Source organism: Mixophyes fleayi, chromosome 1 (assembly GCF_038048845.1).
Source record: "Mixophyes fleayi isolate aMixFle1 chromosome 1, aMixFle1.hap1, whole genome shotgun sequence".
In the NCBI taxonomy this organism is placed as follows: domain Eukaryota; kingdom Metazoa; phylum Chordata; class Amphibia; order Anura; family Limnodynastidae; genus Mixophyes; species Mixophyes fleayi.
The window spans coordinates 379,799,314-379,817,989 of NC_134402.1; the positions used below are offsets into that span (position 1 = coordinate 379,799,314).

General features: G+C 38.5%; 1 protein-coding gene across 1 annotated transcript; it reads left to right on the forward strand.

Annotated features, from left to right (window-relative positions):
• The first annotated feature begins 2,076 nt into the window (after nt 1-2,076).
• Nucleotides 2,077-17,787, forward strand: CDO1 (cysteine dioxygenase type 1). Its single transcript, XM_075179530.1, has 5 exons — nt 2,077-2,332; nt 10,271-10,348; nt 11,942-12,099; nt 15,543-15,712; nt 16,678-17,787. The coding sequence occupies exons 1-5, from the start codon at nt 2,163-2,165 to the stop codon at nt 16,705-16,707; spliced, it is 606 nt and encodes a 201-aa protein (XP_075035631.1). The 5' UTR covers nt 2,077-2,162; the 3' UTR covers nt 16,708-17,787.
• Nucleotides 17,788-18,676: the final 889 nt, after the last annotated feature.

The window sequence follows — 18,676 nt, forward strand, 5'->3', positions numbered from 1 at the left end:
CACACATGCGCTGTCCAGCTCTGCTCTGAAGAGCAAAGCTGACAGCACTGAAACTTTTTATTTATGATAATGTACACCAGCTCCAGCTTCATCGTCGTAAATAGCAAATTAGTGTTTAATCCCCGAAAACTGTTGTTTTTGGGATTTTACAGGGGGGAAGCCTTTGATAAATAGGCCCCATTGTTTCTAATAAGCCCATACCTATTTGCGGGTTGGTTACCTGAATATGATGCTGAGAAACCCGACACCGCATACCCTGACATGATCACAGGATGGTGTGTTCCCCTACAGACTCTTGAGACCGACTGCTTGGAATACACACTTCAAAGGATTCTGATGAATGAAGATGCCAGGCACCTAGATTGAAGTCACTTTGATGGGCGACTGTATTAATGTTGCTGTTAAGGTGTTAATTTAAGGAAGTGCAGGCTCTACAATCTACAAGCCTTTGCAAAGTACATTGTAGAGCCAGCGCCTCCTTAAATTAACACTTTGTAGTGTGTATTCCAAGCAATGGGTCTCAAGAGTGTTCGGGGAACACAACATTGGTGTGATTGTGTCAGGGTATGCGGGTTCGGGTTTCTCAACATCCATTTGAAGACTACCACCGCTATTTGCTTTGTTGCCCTTGTGCGTCTCTGTTGCATTTTTTAAAATGTATTTTATTCCATTCACTGCAAGTAAATGCATTGGAGAAGCCTACAGTGACATCCAATTACCTAAAACAGCTAGTAAAAAATGCTAATAACAAATGCATGTCATCTGCTTTTGCATCTGACATGCGGTTTCATTACCGTTTTTACTTGCATTTTGTGACGCCGTTGAACATGAGGCCGTAATGCCTGTCTGAGCTGTTTAATTTTGGCTTTTCTAAAATTCATGGTCTTTTTAGCACCCCTATGTAAGATTTTATTAAAACACAAATCAATTAGAACCATATTAGGATCACTATTTCTTAAATGCCCCTTTAGATATAATATCCATTTCATTAGGATTAAGTCCAATATACCTCCTCCAATCTGCAGTAACACATTGCTTATTATTGGGGCATATATGCATTTAATTTAGGTGTAATGTTTTTACCATGGGTAAAAAAAATGACTGTACATTACATAGGTGCATATTTTTCTATTGTTCCCTGGCAGGGGCAAATGCAGGATTTGTAGAGGGTAGTTTCCACACCACGCCGACAGTGGGTGTGACCAGCATGCATGGAGGCGTTGCAATAATTTTAGACAGTGCTTGGCTGCTCTCCCACTCTTCCTATCCCCATAATATACATGGACAATGCTGCATGCACTACTGTTAGGTGTATGCAGCTTTCCCTTTTCAAGCAGAGCTGTGTGAAGTGGGAGAAGGGTCGAGCCACCTCAATTATACAGTGCCCCAGGCTTGGAGTGGGGTTTCCAGGCACTAGGAAATCCCCCCTCGGTTTGCCTATGCCTGGGCTGAATTTATTAACAGGTGAAAATGTGTTTTTGAACATCAATTAATTTAACATGTATCTGCTTTTGGAAGTTTGGGGTCAGAGTGTGGCTAGGTCTGTTACTGACACAAAAAGCAACAACTGCCACTAGACAACACAATTGCACTATCCATAAACAATTAGTGCAAACATGCAACATTTTTTGTGCCACTGTTCAAATGTACAGGGTATTTTATTTACTTAGATAAAATTACATCCCATGGCTAGCTTGTTTTTTTCCAGAAAGTAAAGCTTGGAGTAAATGAAGGTTTATATGGCTTCTGGTTTAAATTAATGGAAACCAGCCCCCTTGAAAGGCCCTCATTTTAAAGCATAGCTGTACAAGAGGTTTGCAACTGTGAGAGACTATAGAAGACTTTGATGCACTGTGAGAAAGGTGGATTAGTCATATCACTTTCTGCATAATGACATGAACAAAGTAATAATCTATTTTATGAAAACAAGTTTATTTGTATGTAGATTAACCTGTCTTCCGTATCAGCAAATAATCAGCGACAAAGAGAACTTGACACCAACACCGGGCTTATCGTTCTTGACACCCCTAGGAAACTTGGTACAACCCTCGGCAAGTTGGAAAGCATAAATAGTGAAGAAAGGCTGGAAAACTGCACAGTTGTTTGTGTGACTGATCTGTTACTGTCCTAGGCATCGCAGTGGGGTTCAGCTAAGCTGTAACATGGAACACACAGAAGTACTGAAGCCACAGACATTGGATGAGCTGATCCAGATCTTGCATGAGATCTTTTCCAGTGATAAAGTGAATGTAGAGGAAGTCCAGAACATAGTGGAGTCCTATGAAAGTAATCCGCTGGAATGGATGAAATATGCCAAGTTTGACCAATACAGGTAATTTAATGAGTGACCATTGCTAGTATTTATTGTAATTTCAGTTATCTAAAAAACAGCATTTTCTTTCCAGCTATGCAAATGATGCCGGTAGTTATGCTAAATGTGACATATGGAAGTTATAGGTTTTTTTGTTTTTGTTTTTTTTAAATGCACGTTTCATATATTTGTGTTCTGTAGCAGCGTACGTTTTATATCTGATGGATGTGAATTGATGATGCCAGCCACATCTTGGGGAAACTTGGCAGAGGGGTATTGTCTGGTAGTTTTAGGGGAAGTCAAATGACTTGCTAACTATGGAACACACTGACATTCCTGAATAATATCCTTTCCCTGGATGGGATTTGAAAACAAGAACATACTTGGCAAACCTGGTTCAAGCTAGTTTAAATTGCATGACCACTCTCCTAGCTGAGAGATAAGACCGTGTATATATATGTGTGTGTGTAAATATATAGATTTATATATTAGTAACATATAGAATATGTATTGCATCTTTGTGATTTGTAATCTAAAACTGGTATGGGATACATTTTAACCTAACCTAAAATCATGAGAATGTAAAAAAAAAACAAAAAAAAAAAAACTTGCAATATCTTGCACCTGCAAAATCAAATCATTAACTCGCGTGTTATTGATTTAAGAAAATGGGACTAAAACTAGCTTCTTTTTTTTTCCCCCACTTGCTCTATCAAGCAAAACCTGGGACAGTTAAAAGTGTATATTTGTACATGCCACGCAGATCGTTTTGATTTCAGACTTCTCTCTGGGAGTGGAGAGGGTGTGTAGCTGCCAGCCAATCGCATATCATGGATATTGACAAAACTTCTGGCTCTAGCCAGAGCAGCCTTCCAGCAATGCTGGCTGGATAGTCTGCATATCCAGATCTAGTCTGATTTATTTTAAAAACATAAAAATAAATTCTTTGGCATGATTTTCCAAGCCTTCTGTTCTCCAACATATTACTTTTCTTATCCAATTTAACCCTTCCTCCCATGCACAAATGCTGTTGCTAGCTAGATCAGCCTCTACTGACAGCTGGTTCTCCTTATAGCACAGCTCTGTACACACCTGTTTATTATTCCTCTCCTCTAGGGTCTCCATGGTATAACTACAGTTGTGAGACTAACTTTATTAATTGCTATAAAGCATAAGATTATATAGTCTTTTAGGAAAGCTGATGCCCACAAACTGCACCAGGACCCCTATGTCTGTGTACACATACATCTATAGTGTTAAAACCTCTGTAGTACAATATTTGACAATAGTATGGAGTTCTTATTTAATAACCTCAACCAACAAAAAGTTCATGCTTATTAGGACTGTTACACAACTGTTAACTCCTGCTGATGAAACTACCTGTAACAGATTCTGGTGACATGCTGTTCATGGCTATTGATAATAAGTGGCTGTCTAAGTCGTATTGGCAGGGTGGTAACTAGGACTGTGCATGGGGGGCGACTGCCCGTGGCACAGTGCTGAAGAGTGGTGCCGTTTATGAATATCTTCAATTCATTTGGGTAAAATTGAGGGCTAGGGGGCATCCATTTTTTATCTCATCCCAGGCGCTAAAAATTTAAGTTACGGCTCTGGGTATGGGGCAAAAAAATACATTACAGCTGTGAAACTGCCTTGTCTCTTGGAATTTTCAGAGAGGATGGAGTGTAGGTGTTTAGTCACAGTTGATTAGGTGCTATACTTTATTTCTTACTTCACGGTCCCCCTGAGTACTTGTCTGAAGATTAATCTGACTTTATTTACTCCTACTACTGCTGCAAGAAATAAAATCTGACACAAGATATCCACCCTGTAAGCAAAGTAAACTAATAACTGCCAATACTTCCCTCTGAAAACTATGTACAGTGTTTTTCATGATACAGCAGCCCTATACACAATGCCTTTTTTCGCAATGCAGTCAATCAAGTGGCTTCCACTTTACTGCTGACCAAACAGACACTGGAAATGATCTGCTAAAATGTCTTGGCCCAGGCTACAAGAGATTAATCTCAACAAAGATGGGTCCTTTAGTAACTCATTGTTTACCAAGTGTTCTACTACAAAAGTTTTTCAATTTACTTTCTTTTACTTAAGTGGCTTTGCAGTGGCAAACTAAGTCGCGCAATACCACAGTTTAGTTGCCTCATGTGAACGAATAGCAGCTAAACTCCTACATAAAGTTTAATGGGATGATAAATTTTGGGAAATTGCTAATCTCCTGAGATGAATGCTACACAATCACTTTACAATGAGTTGACTCTATAGCCATAACCTACCCTAAAGCCATACCTTCAGCAAGTTAGTACTATCACAGCTGCATACAAAAGGCAGTTTTAGTAAATATCTACAACTAAGTAAAACTGCAAAAAGGGAAATAAAATACATTATCAACAAGCCTATCTTGGCTTGTCTGTCAATGGCACCTTCTGAACTGTGAAAAATATATTTTAGACTAAACTGTACAGTTATGTGTATACTCTGCTGCATAGAAGGCATAACCCTGTTTCAGGTTCTCCTGTGTAATTAATTGTCTTGTACAAGTAAGATCCTTAAGATAAGATTTGATTTATAAAGTTCAGAAATATGCCCTTGACTTTGTCCTGTTCACAAATTGTGACACTAGCTAAGGCCTGTTTACACAAGGCTTCCAGATGAAGGAATGGACAAATAGAGGCAGTGGATAGTAGGGTTTTAGGTTATGTACAGAGAACACTGGCAGCTAACTCTAGTTAATATTTGGTTACAAATTGCTGTCAGCACTTTGATACAGAGAACATTACTTTCTAACATTTTTCTAACAAGTGGTAGATGTTGGCAACTGAACATAGAAAATTGCAATTACATATGCTGCTTCTTTTAAAGAAAATGAACCATATTGTCATATTGGGGTAAATGCACTATTAAGTGTTGCATACTTTGTTAAATACTAAAGAGTAGTGCACTTCTCCATACAGACACACTTACAACAGCAATTTGTGCAGAGCAATTCTTCAGCCTTGTTCACTCCCTGTCATTTATTCTTCAGTAATGTATTAAATAGCTGAATGAAGTTAGCCCTGTGTGGGCAGCTGCAAATATTCATGATTAGAGTGTGAATATTGTAGGTACTGTCAGCATGCTCACTGTGCTGCTGAGAAACTGACCTTAGGCTGTGAGACGTCGGCCAGCTTTCCACATATTGGCTGCAAGCGCTCCATCACACGTGCTAGGAAAATGGATAAGAGGAAAACCGAACGCGTGATATTGACGTGTTTGGTCATGTTTTCCATATGCTCTTAAAGCATTGCACATTTAGCTATGTTCTGACAGACCGCATTAATGCATGCTGTGGTTTAATATTGTACAATGCAATGGTGGAAGCAACACCATTCTCTTTGTCCTATATTTTTTTATTATTTTTTTATTGCATTTTTCAGACATTTAACAGATAATTGCAGATGGGTGTGAACGAGCCATGAAAGATCACATGATTTACAGGTTTTTTAACTTGCATAAAAGGTCATTTAAATATTGCCGAAAGCATTTTAGTAGGGAGTGCTGGACAGAACAGGAAAGGCAGAGGTGACTGGTTTTCCCAGGAATGGTGTAGTTAATGACCGTACATTGCAACCAAACTGGGTGGCGCAGTGGTAGCATTACTTGCAGCGAAGGAACCATCATCATCTTGAACATTTATATAGCGCCATGGATTCATTCTAACCAATGTCCTCTATGGGGAGGTTGTATGTTCTCACTGTGTTAGCATGGGTTTCCTCCTGGTGCTCCACTTTCTTCCCAATGTCCAAAAACATCCTGGTAGGTTAATTGGCTGCTGTCAAAAATGGATCCTTGTGTGTGTGTGTGGTAGAGAAGTTGGACAGTAAGCTCCAATAATGAATGATCACTACTAAATTAGATAGACATGGTATTCATAGACACCAATAATAGTGTTCTCAGTAGCTGAATTATAAAGAACACTTTCCTTCCTGGTCCTGTTTTGTTCAGCATGATGAATATTATATAACAAATTTGGATTGTCTTTTTAGATAGTTCTCCAGTAGGTGTGTTTTTTGGAGGTAATCTTTCACTGCAGATTTATAGCACTTGTTTAAGACTCTTAATTTGTCATCTGCCCTTACATTGTTTGCATTGAAGAGGTTGTCTGCAAAGACAAATGATTAAAACAAATGATCAAATCTGCAAAATGATCCTGATCAGTGTTTTGCCTTCACTGACTGTGTCCATTTAGAATTTTTAAAGCACAAAATGTGGTTTCCCTGTCTCATAACATTCCAGTGCTTCACCTGTCAAAATATTGCAGGCAGTGTTTTCATCGCTAAAGTACTTCTTGTGTGATGGGGACACAGGCTTCTACTCACCGCTGTGACAGCATTGCTTACAGAATTGTGATAAAAGGTTTCCTTCGCTAAAGCTCATTGAAATAAAAGTGAAACTATTTTGTATATTCATCTAACTTATGTTTGCTATTAAAAATATTTTGTTGTTCTATTGAAATATTGTCCATTCCTACTTCTGTGGCACTTGAAACAGGCAGTTGCTAAGATCAATCCCTGCAGAAATGTGTTCCAAGTCTTTGTCTATATAAGATATGGAAAGCTAGAGACAAGTCTAAAAAGTGGCTCGCTTATTCACCATAGACTAAGAAGTGTCAGAGCTGCAAATACATCATTGTTACATTGACAGCTTCATAATTTAATCTCATGGTTTAAAAATAAAAGCAAAGCTGATCACTATCTGTTTGCAGCTGACACTATGTTCCTACAGGCATTTTAGAAGTGTGTGTGTGTGTGTGGGTATGTATGTATATATAATATATATATATTTTAATTATTTTCATATTCTAGTTACATGTCCATATAACTTTAGTCTGCTGCATCAACTGATGTGTCCCAACAGCTGTGTAAATGTCCCACTGTGTATTCTTTTCCCATAGATTCTTATAATTCTAACACTCTAGTAGCAGTCTTTCTGAATACTACAAATATATCTGGCAAGTTTTCTCTTGGATCTAAGCAACAAATAATTCTTAGCAGCCAGATGGAACTTTGACTGTAATCTCTTACCCTGTACAATGGTGTGCTTTATTAACTTTTCTGTTTGTTTGTTTTTTGTTTTTTTTTAAAAAGTGAGGTGGAGCAGTACAATGTAATAAGTTCTAAATTATTTCTCCACCATCTGTGACTGTAGAGGGTAAAAACTATCCCACACTGGAGGGAACTTGTGTGGTGTCTTGTTTTTTTGTTTTTGCCTGAACCAATATGTATATGAGCACAGCCCAGTAGCTAATGACATCACTGCTGTTCCAGCTGGAGAAGAATGTTTTTTGCTGATTTCTGGGAAGTCTAGATATACCTTGCCAGAATGTTGCCAGCAGGGCATGTTGCTGGTACATATATATCGTCACAGTTGGTGAGCAGGTTCGCAAGCTCAGATTACACTACTGTTGTGTTTGTTTAAAAAGAGGGGCATAGTGTACAATTGCTACTTTTTTAGAAGGAAATATTACATATAATTCTTGTCAAGCTGAGCTGTCTGTGGCACAAAAAGTAGTAATTGTGTCTAGATAAACAACAAGACAAGCTTTGTGCTATCATTAACCTCCGTTACCCCCTGTAAGTGGGTCTCAAACAAAGTGCCCAACAATGTATCTCCATCCCATACTAGAACCATACTAGGATAGAGCGTGTTTTATCAGTCTTCATTTCCGACTCATGTGCGTTTCCTGGGTTTCCAAGTGTCCTGGGCTAGAACATGTAGTCTGATGATAGGAATGTTTGCAGCACCGATTTCTACAAGGAATCTCCATGACTACCTTGTGGAAGGCAGTGACCGGTCCCCTTTGTGTGACTGAGCAAGTGCAGGGAGGCCTGTGCGGAGGGGAATGGAAGGAAGAGAGAATCCACACACCGTGATATACTGAAAGGAACATGGTCTTCAAACAGCATGAATGTGTGTGTGGGTAAAAAAAAATATATAAGCACTATTCTTTATGGGTGGGTACTCAAATGTCCTCCAGTCTGCAGTCTGGGTGTCACAACTATGGGAATAAAGACACTATACTTCAAGTAGATAGTCTGATCAAACTGCACTCTCAGGGCCCCCGCAAATTAATGTTTCAGTCTGATCAGGACCATTCTCAAGAATGAGTGCTGTTTGTTGTTTAGAGAGGTATTTATGTATATATGTTTGTGTGTGTATATATATATATATATCACATGCATGCTCCTGTTTGGACAGTGTCCATGACATGTGCTGATGCCCTAGGGATTGCTTGATGAGGACTAGCTAGAAGGTTAAACGTTTGCAAGGGTCAACATGGTTTCGTGAACACTTGGCTGTACATGGTTTTCATTCATCACTAATTGTTTAACAATTAGTTGGATAAACATAATGATGTGGGGGGGGGGGGTTATTTTGTTTTTTGCATCTTATGTAGCTACTACAGTATGGATGTTCCATTTAAGTGCTCACAACATCATTATAATCATCAGCTATTTATATAGCGCTACTAATTCCGCAGCGCTGTACAGAGAACTCACTCACATCAATCCCTGCCCCATTGGAGCTTACAGTCTAAACTCTCTAACACAAGCACAGAGAAAGAGACTAGGGTCAATTTGATAGCAGCCAGTTAACCTACTAATATGTTTTTGGAATGTGGGAGGAAACCGGAGCACCCGGAGGAAACCCACGCAAACACGGGGAGAACATACAAACTCCACACAGGTAAGGCCATGGTCGGGAATTGAACTCATGACCCCAGTGCTGTGAGGGAGAAGTGCTAACCACTAAGCCACCGTGCTCACATTGACTGTTGTAAATGTTTAACACTTAACACAAACGAAACAAAATCTCGGCTTAAAAATTGAATATACTGTAATTTACTTTACAAAGACACCATATTTTATTATAGTAAAATAATCGGGCAGGGCTGACCGATTTTATCACCAATGCTCACAAGTATGCTGGCTTCTACCAGCAAAGACCTGTTTATTTCTATTTTATACTGAAATGTATGGCACATTAAGAAGCAGAATGGTTTTACTGAATGCTTTGAATTCTTCTTTACTACTACTGATAGGTAATATTGACACTAGACCAGGCTTTCGCTGTGCTGTAGGGTATGTCATAAATAAGTGTCAAAGGTGGAAAAGTTTGCATTTGAAAGGGTGATCATGCTGTATGTGATTATTTACATCACCTAATAGTGATGTAAACAAGGAATGCTGGATCAAATTCTCCCTCTAGAACTTTTGAAGTAGGTGAGTGGGTTGTCTATAGAGAGCACAGAAGAGCCATTAGTGGTACCTACTGGACAGGGAACATAATGGAAAGAGCTATATGGGGGTTAGTGGAGAGAGGAATGATACATGTAAGTGATCCACTTTGTAGCAGATTCAGTGGTCTCTTTAGGTAGAGTTATCCAGAAAATACAATTCCTTCCCCACCCCTAATTCAATTCGCAAACCAACATCTAGGGCCTGATCCATTGAGGAAAGAAAAGTAAAAAAAAAAAAAAAAGCTTAAACTTTGAACCATGTTACAATGCAAGGGATGCAAATGAGTTTTATTTTGCACATAAGGAAAATACTGGCTGTTTTTTCATGTAGGGTGCAAATACTTAATAGCTTTATTTTTACACTGACATTAAAAGTTGATCCAGGACATGCCCTACCCCAACTATAAATCTGTCCTCACATTTAAAATGTACCTCCCCCTCCAATACAACATGGTTTTGCCAAAGTTACTAATTTTTTTTTTAAACATTTATTTTTGCTTTACTCTCCTTATTGAATATGGCCCCTATACTTTAACTGCAGTGAGCACCACACATATATAAATACATGTATGTGAAAACAATATAAAGTATAGTTCACAGAGCAACATTTTGCTCTCTATTCTGGTGTGACTTTTACATTTTTTATTTTTTTATTTTTAAAGGTACACCCGAAACCTGGTGGATGAAGGAAATGGGAAGTTTAATCTAATGATTCTCTGCTGGGGTGAAGGACATGGCAGGTAAAAATTGAAGACTTTTGGAACATGACTGGTCATTGAAATCCCTCCAACTTATATTATAACGATCGCTGACCAAAAGTGTAAATCTAAAAGAATCTACTAATAGAACTTACAAACTCATGTAGAGGGCCTGCATACCTTGACATGAGTTCAAGCTATTATCTCTTTAGGAGAAAACTAACGGTACATATAAGTCTCTCTGTAGAGCTGTCAGTGGTGAGTGGTACTGCATTCACCAAAACAAAATTGGTGTCATCTGTTCTCAAAATAATAAATTATCACAATGAGCATCTCCATATTGATACGTATACTGACTCATTCAGTCCAGGTTTTAAAATCCATACTGGGAATGTTTCTCGTTGATAACGATCTTGAGGTCTGATGTGGTCCTCTCCTTGCAGTAAATGTAGCAGGGTTATTTACCATGGTGGGTATACACTACCTATGAGTACATCCCTTGATAGAGGTCGGATGCAGCGTCCGACAACATTATTGCTGATAGGAAGGGAGAAAAAGCACTCCCTTTATAATACCAACATTATTTAACATATTCTGTTCCAATAAGCCCCTGAAACATTCATATGTTAATAGTGGCCTTATAACTCTAAACATGGGCCTTGACTTTTGTGGCCCTTACAATGGTTTACATTCCTATTAAACTGTCCGCTATTTTTCTTTTTTTTTTTTCCTGTCTGTGATCGTTGTTGCTCCTAATATACTTATATTGATACTAGGTGAGCAGTCACAGACTTGTTCCTTATCTTGAGGAGGGTTGTAATCGTGTGCATTCCTTCACGTATATAGTTATAATCATCAAAAGACTCCAGAACATAGTCTGTAAGTCCTATCCACTAATGTGGGATAAATGTAGGTGAATAGCCAGAGCATACTGAGATGAGAAGGTATGGGTGAAGGGGGTGTATTTTAAGACGGGCAACAAGGTCCATGTTGTATAAGCTGCAGTTAGTGGAAGACAACACTACCTCAACGTATGCATCCTGTAACTTTCAACTTTTCTCCATTGAATCCTTATCATTTATTTATATAGTGCCAACATATTCCGTAGCGCTTTACAATTGGGGACAAACATAGTAAACTAATAAACAAACTGGGTAAAACAGACAAAGAGAAGGTCCTGCTCGCAAGCTTACAATCTATTGGACAATGGGAGTTTGACACATGAGGTTAAGTCTACATTTGCAGTCGGCCCAGCCAGACTGCAAAGGTAAAAGTGACTCATAAGCTAAATGATCCTGTCACACAACAATGTTGGTCAAGGGGTAGTTGTATAACGGGTGATAATAGGGTAATGTAGTGAGGTTAAGAGGGTGGTTGAAGAATATTATAAGCTTGTCTGAAGAGGTGGGTTTTCAGAGAACGCTTATGGAATACTCTGAGCAGTGCATGGTCTGAGGTGACATAATGTATTATGCAAAATGCAATAAAAAAAGGACAGATATGTAACTACAAAACAAGGCCCCTGCCCCACTGAACATGCTTGTCATCTTACTTGCTGACATTGTGCAAACTGGCTATTTATATGTGAATGTGTTATACCAGACTGAGTTAGTTCATCTTTCTCCCCACATGCAGCAGTATCCATGATCATACCAACTCGCACTGCTTCTTGAAGATACTCCAGGGCAACCTAAAGGAGACACTGTATGAATGGCCACAGAAAAAGACAAATGGCACAATGATGAGAAAATCGGAAGGGGTGCTGAAACTAAATCAGTGTGCCTATATCAACGGTAATTCCTTTTGTGTATGCCTTTTATTTTATTAAGGAAACCTTCTGAACTAATATACTTTAAAACATATACAGTATATTCTGCCTTAACCAAGGTTTCCGTGTTTGTCATAGCATGTGCCCACACAATGCCTCTCTAGGTAGTGAGATTTCTGCTACTCTTACTGTGTAAATTTCCATCCTCTGTTGTGGTGTATTGTGCACTTTCTATAGTGGAGAAATTCTTATGCAAGAGTTCTTATTATGTTATGACTGTTTACAGACTGGTTAATCTAGATTAAGGCCTGAAATACAACAGTTTATCTACACTTGCTGTAGCTCACTTGGCTTGACTTCTGAAAGTTTATGATCTTGCTGTGAGTATATGGTTTCATAGTCAATGGTATTAGTAACATCCAAGGGCTTGTGTTCAAAGTAAGATAATTTGATTATATAGTCTTTCCTATCCTCTCTGTGATCTGACTTGTGCACAAATAACCCTTTATATTTACTTAATAAAAACTCCCTCTGTACAGGCCAATCAGTGTTAGAACATTTGAGATAAGAGTGTTTAATGGCTTTGTTTTAATTGTGCTTTGTACCAGGGGATGGATATTCTAAACATATTGGGTGTTGTGCTGTCCTCTCCCGGCTCTCATCTTTCTGGACTAATGTCCTAACATGGCCTCCAATGATATCACGTCCACCTTTTATTGCTTGGCAGGACCTTCAAACTTTTTTCCTCCTCCATGGCAGCATGCAAAATGTGGTTATTCCGCCCCTTCTCCAGAGTTAGAACAGAAGACACACCTGACAGAAGACACACCTGTGTTATAGAGGACTACATCTTCCTATGTCTCCTTACAAGTCATTTTATCTTAGTCAGTTTAGACTGGTTAACTTTTTTAGTAGTTTACCTGCGACTGACTCATTCCTGTAGCCTCAGTGTATGTATTCGAGGGACTACTAACCAGGGAGATGTGATGGGCCCGATCTTCCAAAGAACAATGACTTCCCTTGGTAATTGCATCCTTCGGATGCCATTGAGGCTATTTTATGGTACTCTGCACCTTTAAGAAAAGGTGCATCATGTAGAACAGCTGAAATCACCCAAACACTTAAAATGCACAAAAATTGATCCTATGGTGCAGAAAAGCGGCAACAAACACTCTCCCCCTGCCTCTTTCCCCCTTCTCCCAACTACTGGATTACTGAAGTATTGCAAAGTACCAACAACCCATAAGGATCAGGTTTTTATTCCAAAATATTAATTGTAAAGAAACTCAGCAGATGTTTTTTGCAAATATGTGTTTTTGTTGTTTTCTTTAATAAACACATCAACACCAGAAAGTTAAAAATTGAGTCCATAAGAACCATTTTAAGTGCCATGGAAGTAAGTTTCCTAACCTCAGTGGATCTAAAAGATGTTTACCTCCACCAATCCACGACACACATAAAACAAAACAAAAAAATTTTCCCATAAAAGGTTCTTGATCTTGATCTTAAGATTCCATTTTTAATAGAAATGTCTCTAACATAGACATTGACAAAGGTTCTGATTGTGGTCATGACAAAACTAAGGAAAGATAGAATATTCTTATGGCCTTACCTGGACGATCTACTAATAATGACAGTCAATGGTGACTTCAGCTCAAGACCTAATCTGTGTTCTGCAAGACCTGGGAGACACTGGTTGGATCATAAACGAGAAGGAGAGGCCATGGTCCTCTTCGGGTCTGAGCACCATCATGCCCTGTTCCCAGCCGCCATCAAACCTGATTTCTTTTATAAACTCCTTCTCTCGTTCGTTTTTCTTTCAATCTACCCCCAACAGGATATTTAAAGCACATACAACAGCATTATGGTGCCTGTTTGTGTCAACTTTCCAGCTAGTGATCTGGTATCTTTGCTGCAGTAAGTCATTACTTTCTATTACTCTCTTATCCACTCCGCTCTTTGAGTGCTATCCTCAAGTCTGCAAACTTTCGCACCTATTGCTTCCTGCTCCACTGTTGCTAGTGGTTACCATCACTCTACACTTACCAGTTACCAGCACTTCCTGTACCCAGTCTGTTGTTAGTCTGCAGTCTAAAGGTAATCGCTATCTTCTCGCAGAGCCATGTTGCCAGCAGCTCTCTCCTCTTCATGCTATTGTTCCAGGTGCCCTGCCCTACTCTCCCAGTGTGTTCCTCTAGGGCTGAAGACTCCAACCTTTCCTCTCATCCAGATTCTCCTAACGGGTTTTGTCTAGCACTATCCCAGAGGCTGTGACCTGCGCAAAATCCATACCTCTTTGCAGGGGTCCCTGGCAAAGACTACCTGCCTCATTAGACTCCAGATAGAGTAGTGTCAAACTAGACAGACCCCTGGGTCCGATAGCTCTGTATCTGTGACAGACTGCTTTGTGGAAACATACTTGTAGGTCAATTACTAAGGTTTTTTGTGCATATAAACCACATTCTACACATAAAGTGACATTCAGTTTTGTACTTTATCTTCACTTATAAACCAAAATGTAATTAATATGTAGTTAACATGAAAGGTTATAAATGGCATGCTCCTCACTCTACACCGTACCAATGGTCCCTTTTGTCTCCACTACCTAGAATTGACATCCCAAGAATCATAACCTAACCTATCTTTTTTCATACAATTGTATGTTGATTGTATGTTACTTTCAAGCAAAACTTTATTGCCAAGTAGTTAGTATGGATTCATTGACATATGGGTATTCTCAGGGCCCTCTTAACAACTTCTTGGGCTGTGCCCCGGGGCCCCTATATGTATATATATATATATATATATATATATATATATATATATATATATATATATATATATATATATATATATATATATATATATATATATATATATATATATATATATATATATATATGGGCCCTTCAGCCCAGGGGGGCCCGTCGGAGGCAGCAAAAAAAAAAAAACCCTGTAAAAAAAAAAAGACACTACTTACATTGTGGTCAGCTGGCGATCCGGCTCCCTCCATGGTTTCCTCCTCCCACAATGGATGTCAGGCGGGGCGTGATGACGTCACACCCGACATGCACTGCGAGCGCGACGGAGGAGGAGACCATGGAGGGAGCCGGATCGCCAGCTGACCGCAAGGTAAGTATTGTCTTTTTTTTTTTTTACAGGGTTCTTGGTTTTTTTTGCTGCCTTCGACGGGCCCCCCTGGGCTGCAGGGCCCCCGGGCACCTGCCCATTGTGCCCAATGAGAAAGACGGCCCTGGGTATTCTTTGTCTGCATTATACACTTTTTTCTTTTTTTTTTGTTTTGTTTTGTTTGTTTTGCATTGGTGCTATGTACAGAAGTCAGTTCAGTTCTTGCATTTCTTTCCAGCAAATGCACTGCAAATATTTTCTTGTCTACAAACCAACAACTAGATTATAATTTGCTACATGGCACTTACTGTATCTGTATTAACATCTTCATCCTGTTAGATTCAATTGGTCTTCACCGAGTGGAGAATCCAAGTCACACAGAGACCGCTGTGAGCCTCCACTTGTACTGCCCTCCTTTTGACCAATGTCATACATTTGACCAACGGACAGGACACAAAAATACAGTTAAAATGACATTTTGGAGTAAATATGGTGAAAGGACTCCCCTGGTGAGTGTACAACCATAATGAATATTGACAATATGTTGTGGCATTGTATGGATATATTTTGGTAAACTTCAGTACATTTTCCAATGTATACTCTTTGTAACCCACAATATGTATCTAACAGTAGACTATCACCTGACATGTGCTGTACCACACTGTACTACACTGACCACTTAAAGATAATTGTTAGCCTGACCTTTTTTTAATAGAGAGGTTAAAGGGATGTCTCCATTAGACTCCTTTGTGGATAGGAGTCTAATGTCTAATGTCTGGTGCTGTGCTAGAAGGAAAGGAACCCTTTATTTAAAAGAGAAAAAGCTTCTTTCAACTGATATGCTTGATCGAGGAAATCCTAAATCTGAACCTCCCCTTATTGTTGTAAATAAGCTTCTTTCTAAATCCATGTAAAAGTCTAGGACCTTGCTGTAAACTTATGGTAGTTCAAGTTCTAAAATCATAACCAAGCTTTACTTTTTACTTCCAAGTACTTAAATTTTAAACTTTGATTCTAAAAATCCATACTTTTTTGTAATACAGTTGTTACTAATGGGTAGGCCATTTGCCTTGGGACCACTGATGTTAGGGCTCCCAATGCCCCTTCTTTCCAATGTCAGCTTAACATAAACGTTTGCTCAGCTAAGTAAGATAGATATAGAACATAGGCAGCTTGTAAATAAAAAAAAATTAATATGGGAGATAAAAATGTAAATTACTGTTTAAGCTGTGAACACTAAAAACTATATTTAAATCTATAAGCGTGTATGTGTGTAATGAAAAAACATATACAATTTTTATATCTTAAATTTACTCTATTTAGGAAGCTGCACCAAGTAGTGCTCTTGGAAAGTCAGGATCAAATGTCTGCCAACACACAGAATCAAGTAGATTTCTGGATGGATTAGCTTCTAGGACACTTCACTGTACCTCATAATGCATTATGGTTGCTTACATATTTTCTCATTTTGCAGGCAATGGCCCAATCGCTGGAAAACAACTAACTGTGCTTATACCGTATTATTTGGAAGCTTTGAAATACTGTGGAGCCCTGGAAAAGAAACACACAAATATTGTAGCCTCGAAGTTCTCTTGACCAAACTGTACATAAACCCTTAGTAGGAATCACAAGATGGCAGTTTTGGAATACTCAATATGACTTTTTAACTTTTTATGTATAGGTTTTTAATGCTCTTGTAACAAATGTACTTTTTGTTTTCTATATTTTTAGAAAAAAATTGTTCTATGAATTTGGAATATTCATCAGGAGCAATAAAGTTCCAAATCATTTTGTGTTGCTAGCGTTTTTGAGGTCTTGTTATAGATCTCATGTACTGTATGGTTTATGATGTGCAGAAGGTTTAAAAAAAAAAGAGGCGTAAGATCCTTTTATCTTTATTGCTGAAACAATGGATTTGTTGCAGCATTTCGAAACATTTATTTCTTTGCTTCTAAAGAATTTTCATTTCTAATGTTTCGAAGATATAAATTTTGTTTTATTGTGGTGTAAACTTACAACTGATCTGATCCAGCATAATGCAATAGTGTAATTAATAACTGATACAGGCAGAAAAGAAGACACCGATATGACGTGTCATGCACTTACTCTTGAGTACCATGTACAGTTAAACGGTTGTAGTGGTCCACTTTTGCTTATCCAGCTCTACTAGTAATAGGGAAAACTTTCAGGGCCTGATTAATCTTTGGATGCAAGTCCGTTTGCATGCCGTATCTTGCGTGCAAGCTCTGCGCATGCGCCAGAATGGGACTTAAGCTAATGAACACAATTGCATTTAATTCATGTCCGATGACCTGGCAACTGCCTATAACGGCAATGTACAGTAAGGGCATGACTATGCAAATACAGCAGATTTAAGTTCAACGCATCTCATCAGTAAGTGTTTTTTAGCCGTATCATTTTCACCAACTACAGGGCAGGTGTAGGTGATGACTACAAGTATATGTGCCAGAACACATGCCTGCAAGTAAGAAACTATAAAAAATGCATTTTATGTACACTATGCATTAAAATCCTGATTTATATTTTCAATGTAAAAAAAATTAAATCTATTTTTATTAATGATTATAGTACTAAGAGTTGTAATTTTATTTTGCAAAATATATATCTTGTTGTATGCGTTCTAATGGAACGTTATGTCGCACATATACATGTGCATATCCTGCAGTCTGTTCCGTCTACATACAGTGAGAAATATATAGCCATAGCCTACTTATACCTAAATTTAATTGGAAATGTATCTTGATCCGCTTGTATTTGAATATGGGCAGATGTGCATGCAAGTTACATGCATATTTAACGCAAGTCGCGTTTGCATATTAATTGGGCCCTTAGTGATTTACACCATGAGAAGGATGGTCATGGGAAGGGGGAGGAACATGAAAACAAGTTGGCTGTACACGCCCCAAAGCTCCAGAGTTTGTTTTTTTTTGTTGTTTTTTTTAATACAGTATTTTTATTGGAATTTTTCAAAGTTTTTTACAAACATACCAAACAACAAAAAAAAAAAGAAAAACAATCAAATACATGTCAGTATTGAAGGATAAAATTAACAAGACATCAGCAAAGCAAAATAACAATATATGTGCTATACTTATTTAGGATCATACATCATAAATGCTCATACATAAATAAATTACAAATGCAGGGTTCACCATCCAGACTCAGACATTTATTATAAGATCTGCGGGTACCAGACACTTATGTACTCGGGACATCTGAACTCGATGACACAGGATAGAATGGAGACTCAAACCATCTGTACCATATTCCCTCAAATTTCTGCAGGGCCTGTCTGCTAGTATAGACAAATCTCTCGTGCCCTATAGTGGTGTTAACCAGAGCCTTCCAATTTTTAATCGTGGGACTTGTCGGGGCCAACCACAGCCTCGCTATGCTGACCTTAGCCACCATTAATAACTGAGAAATATACATTTTTGTCAGCTTATTCACTT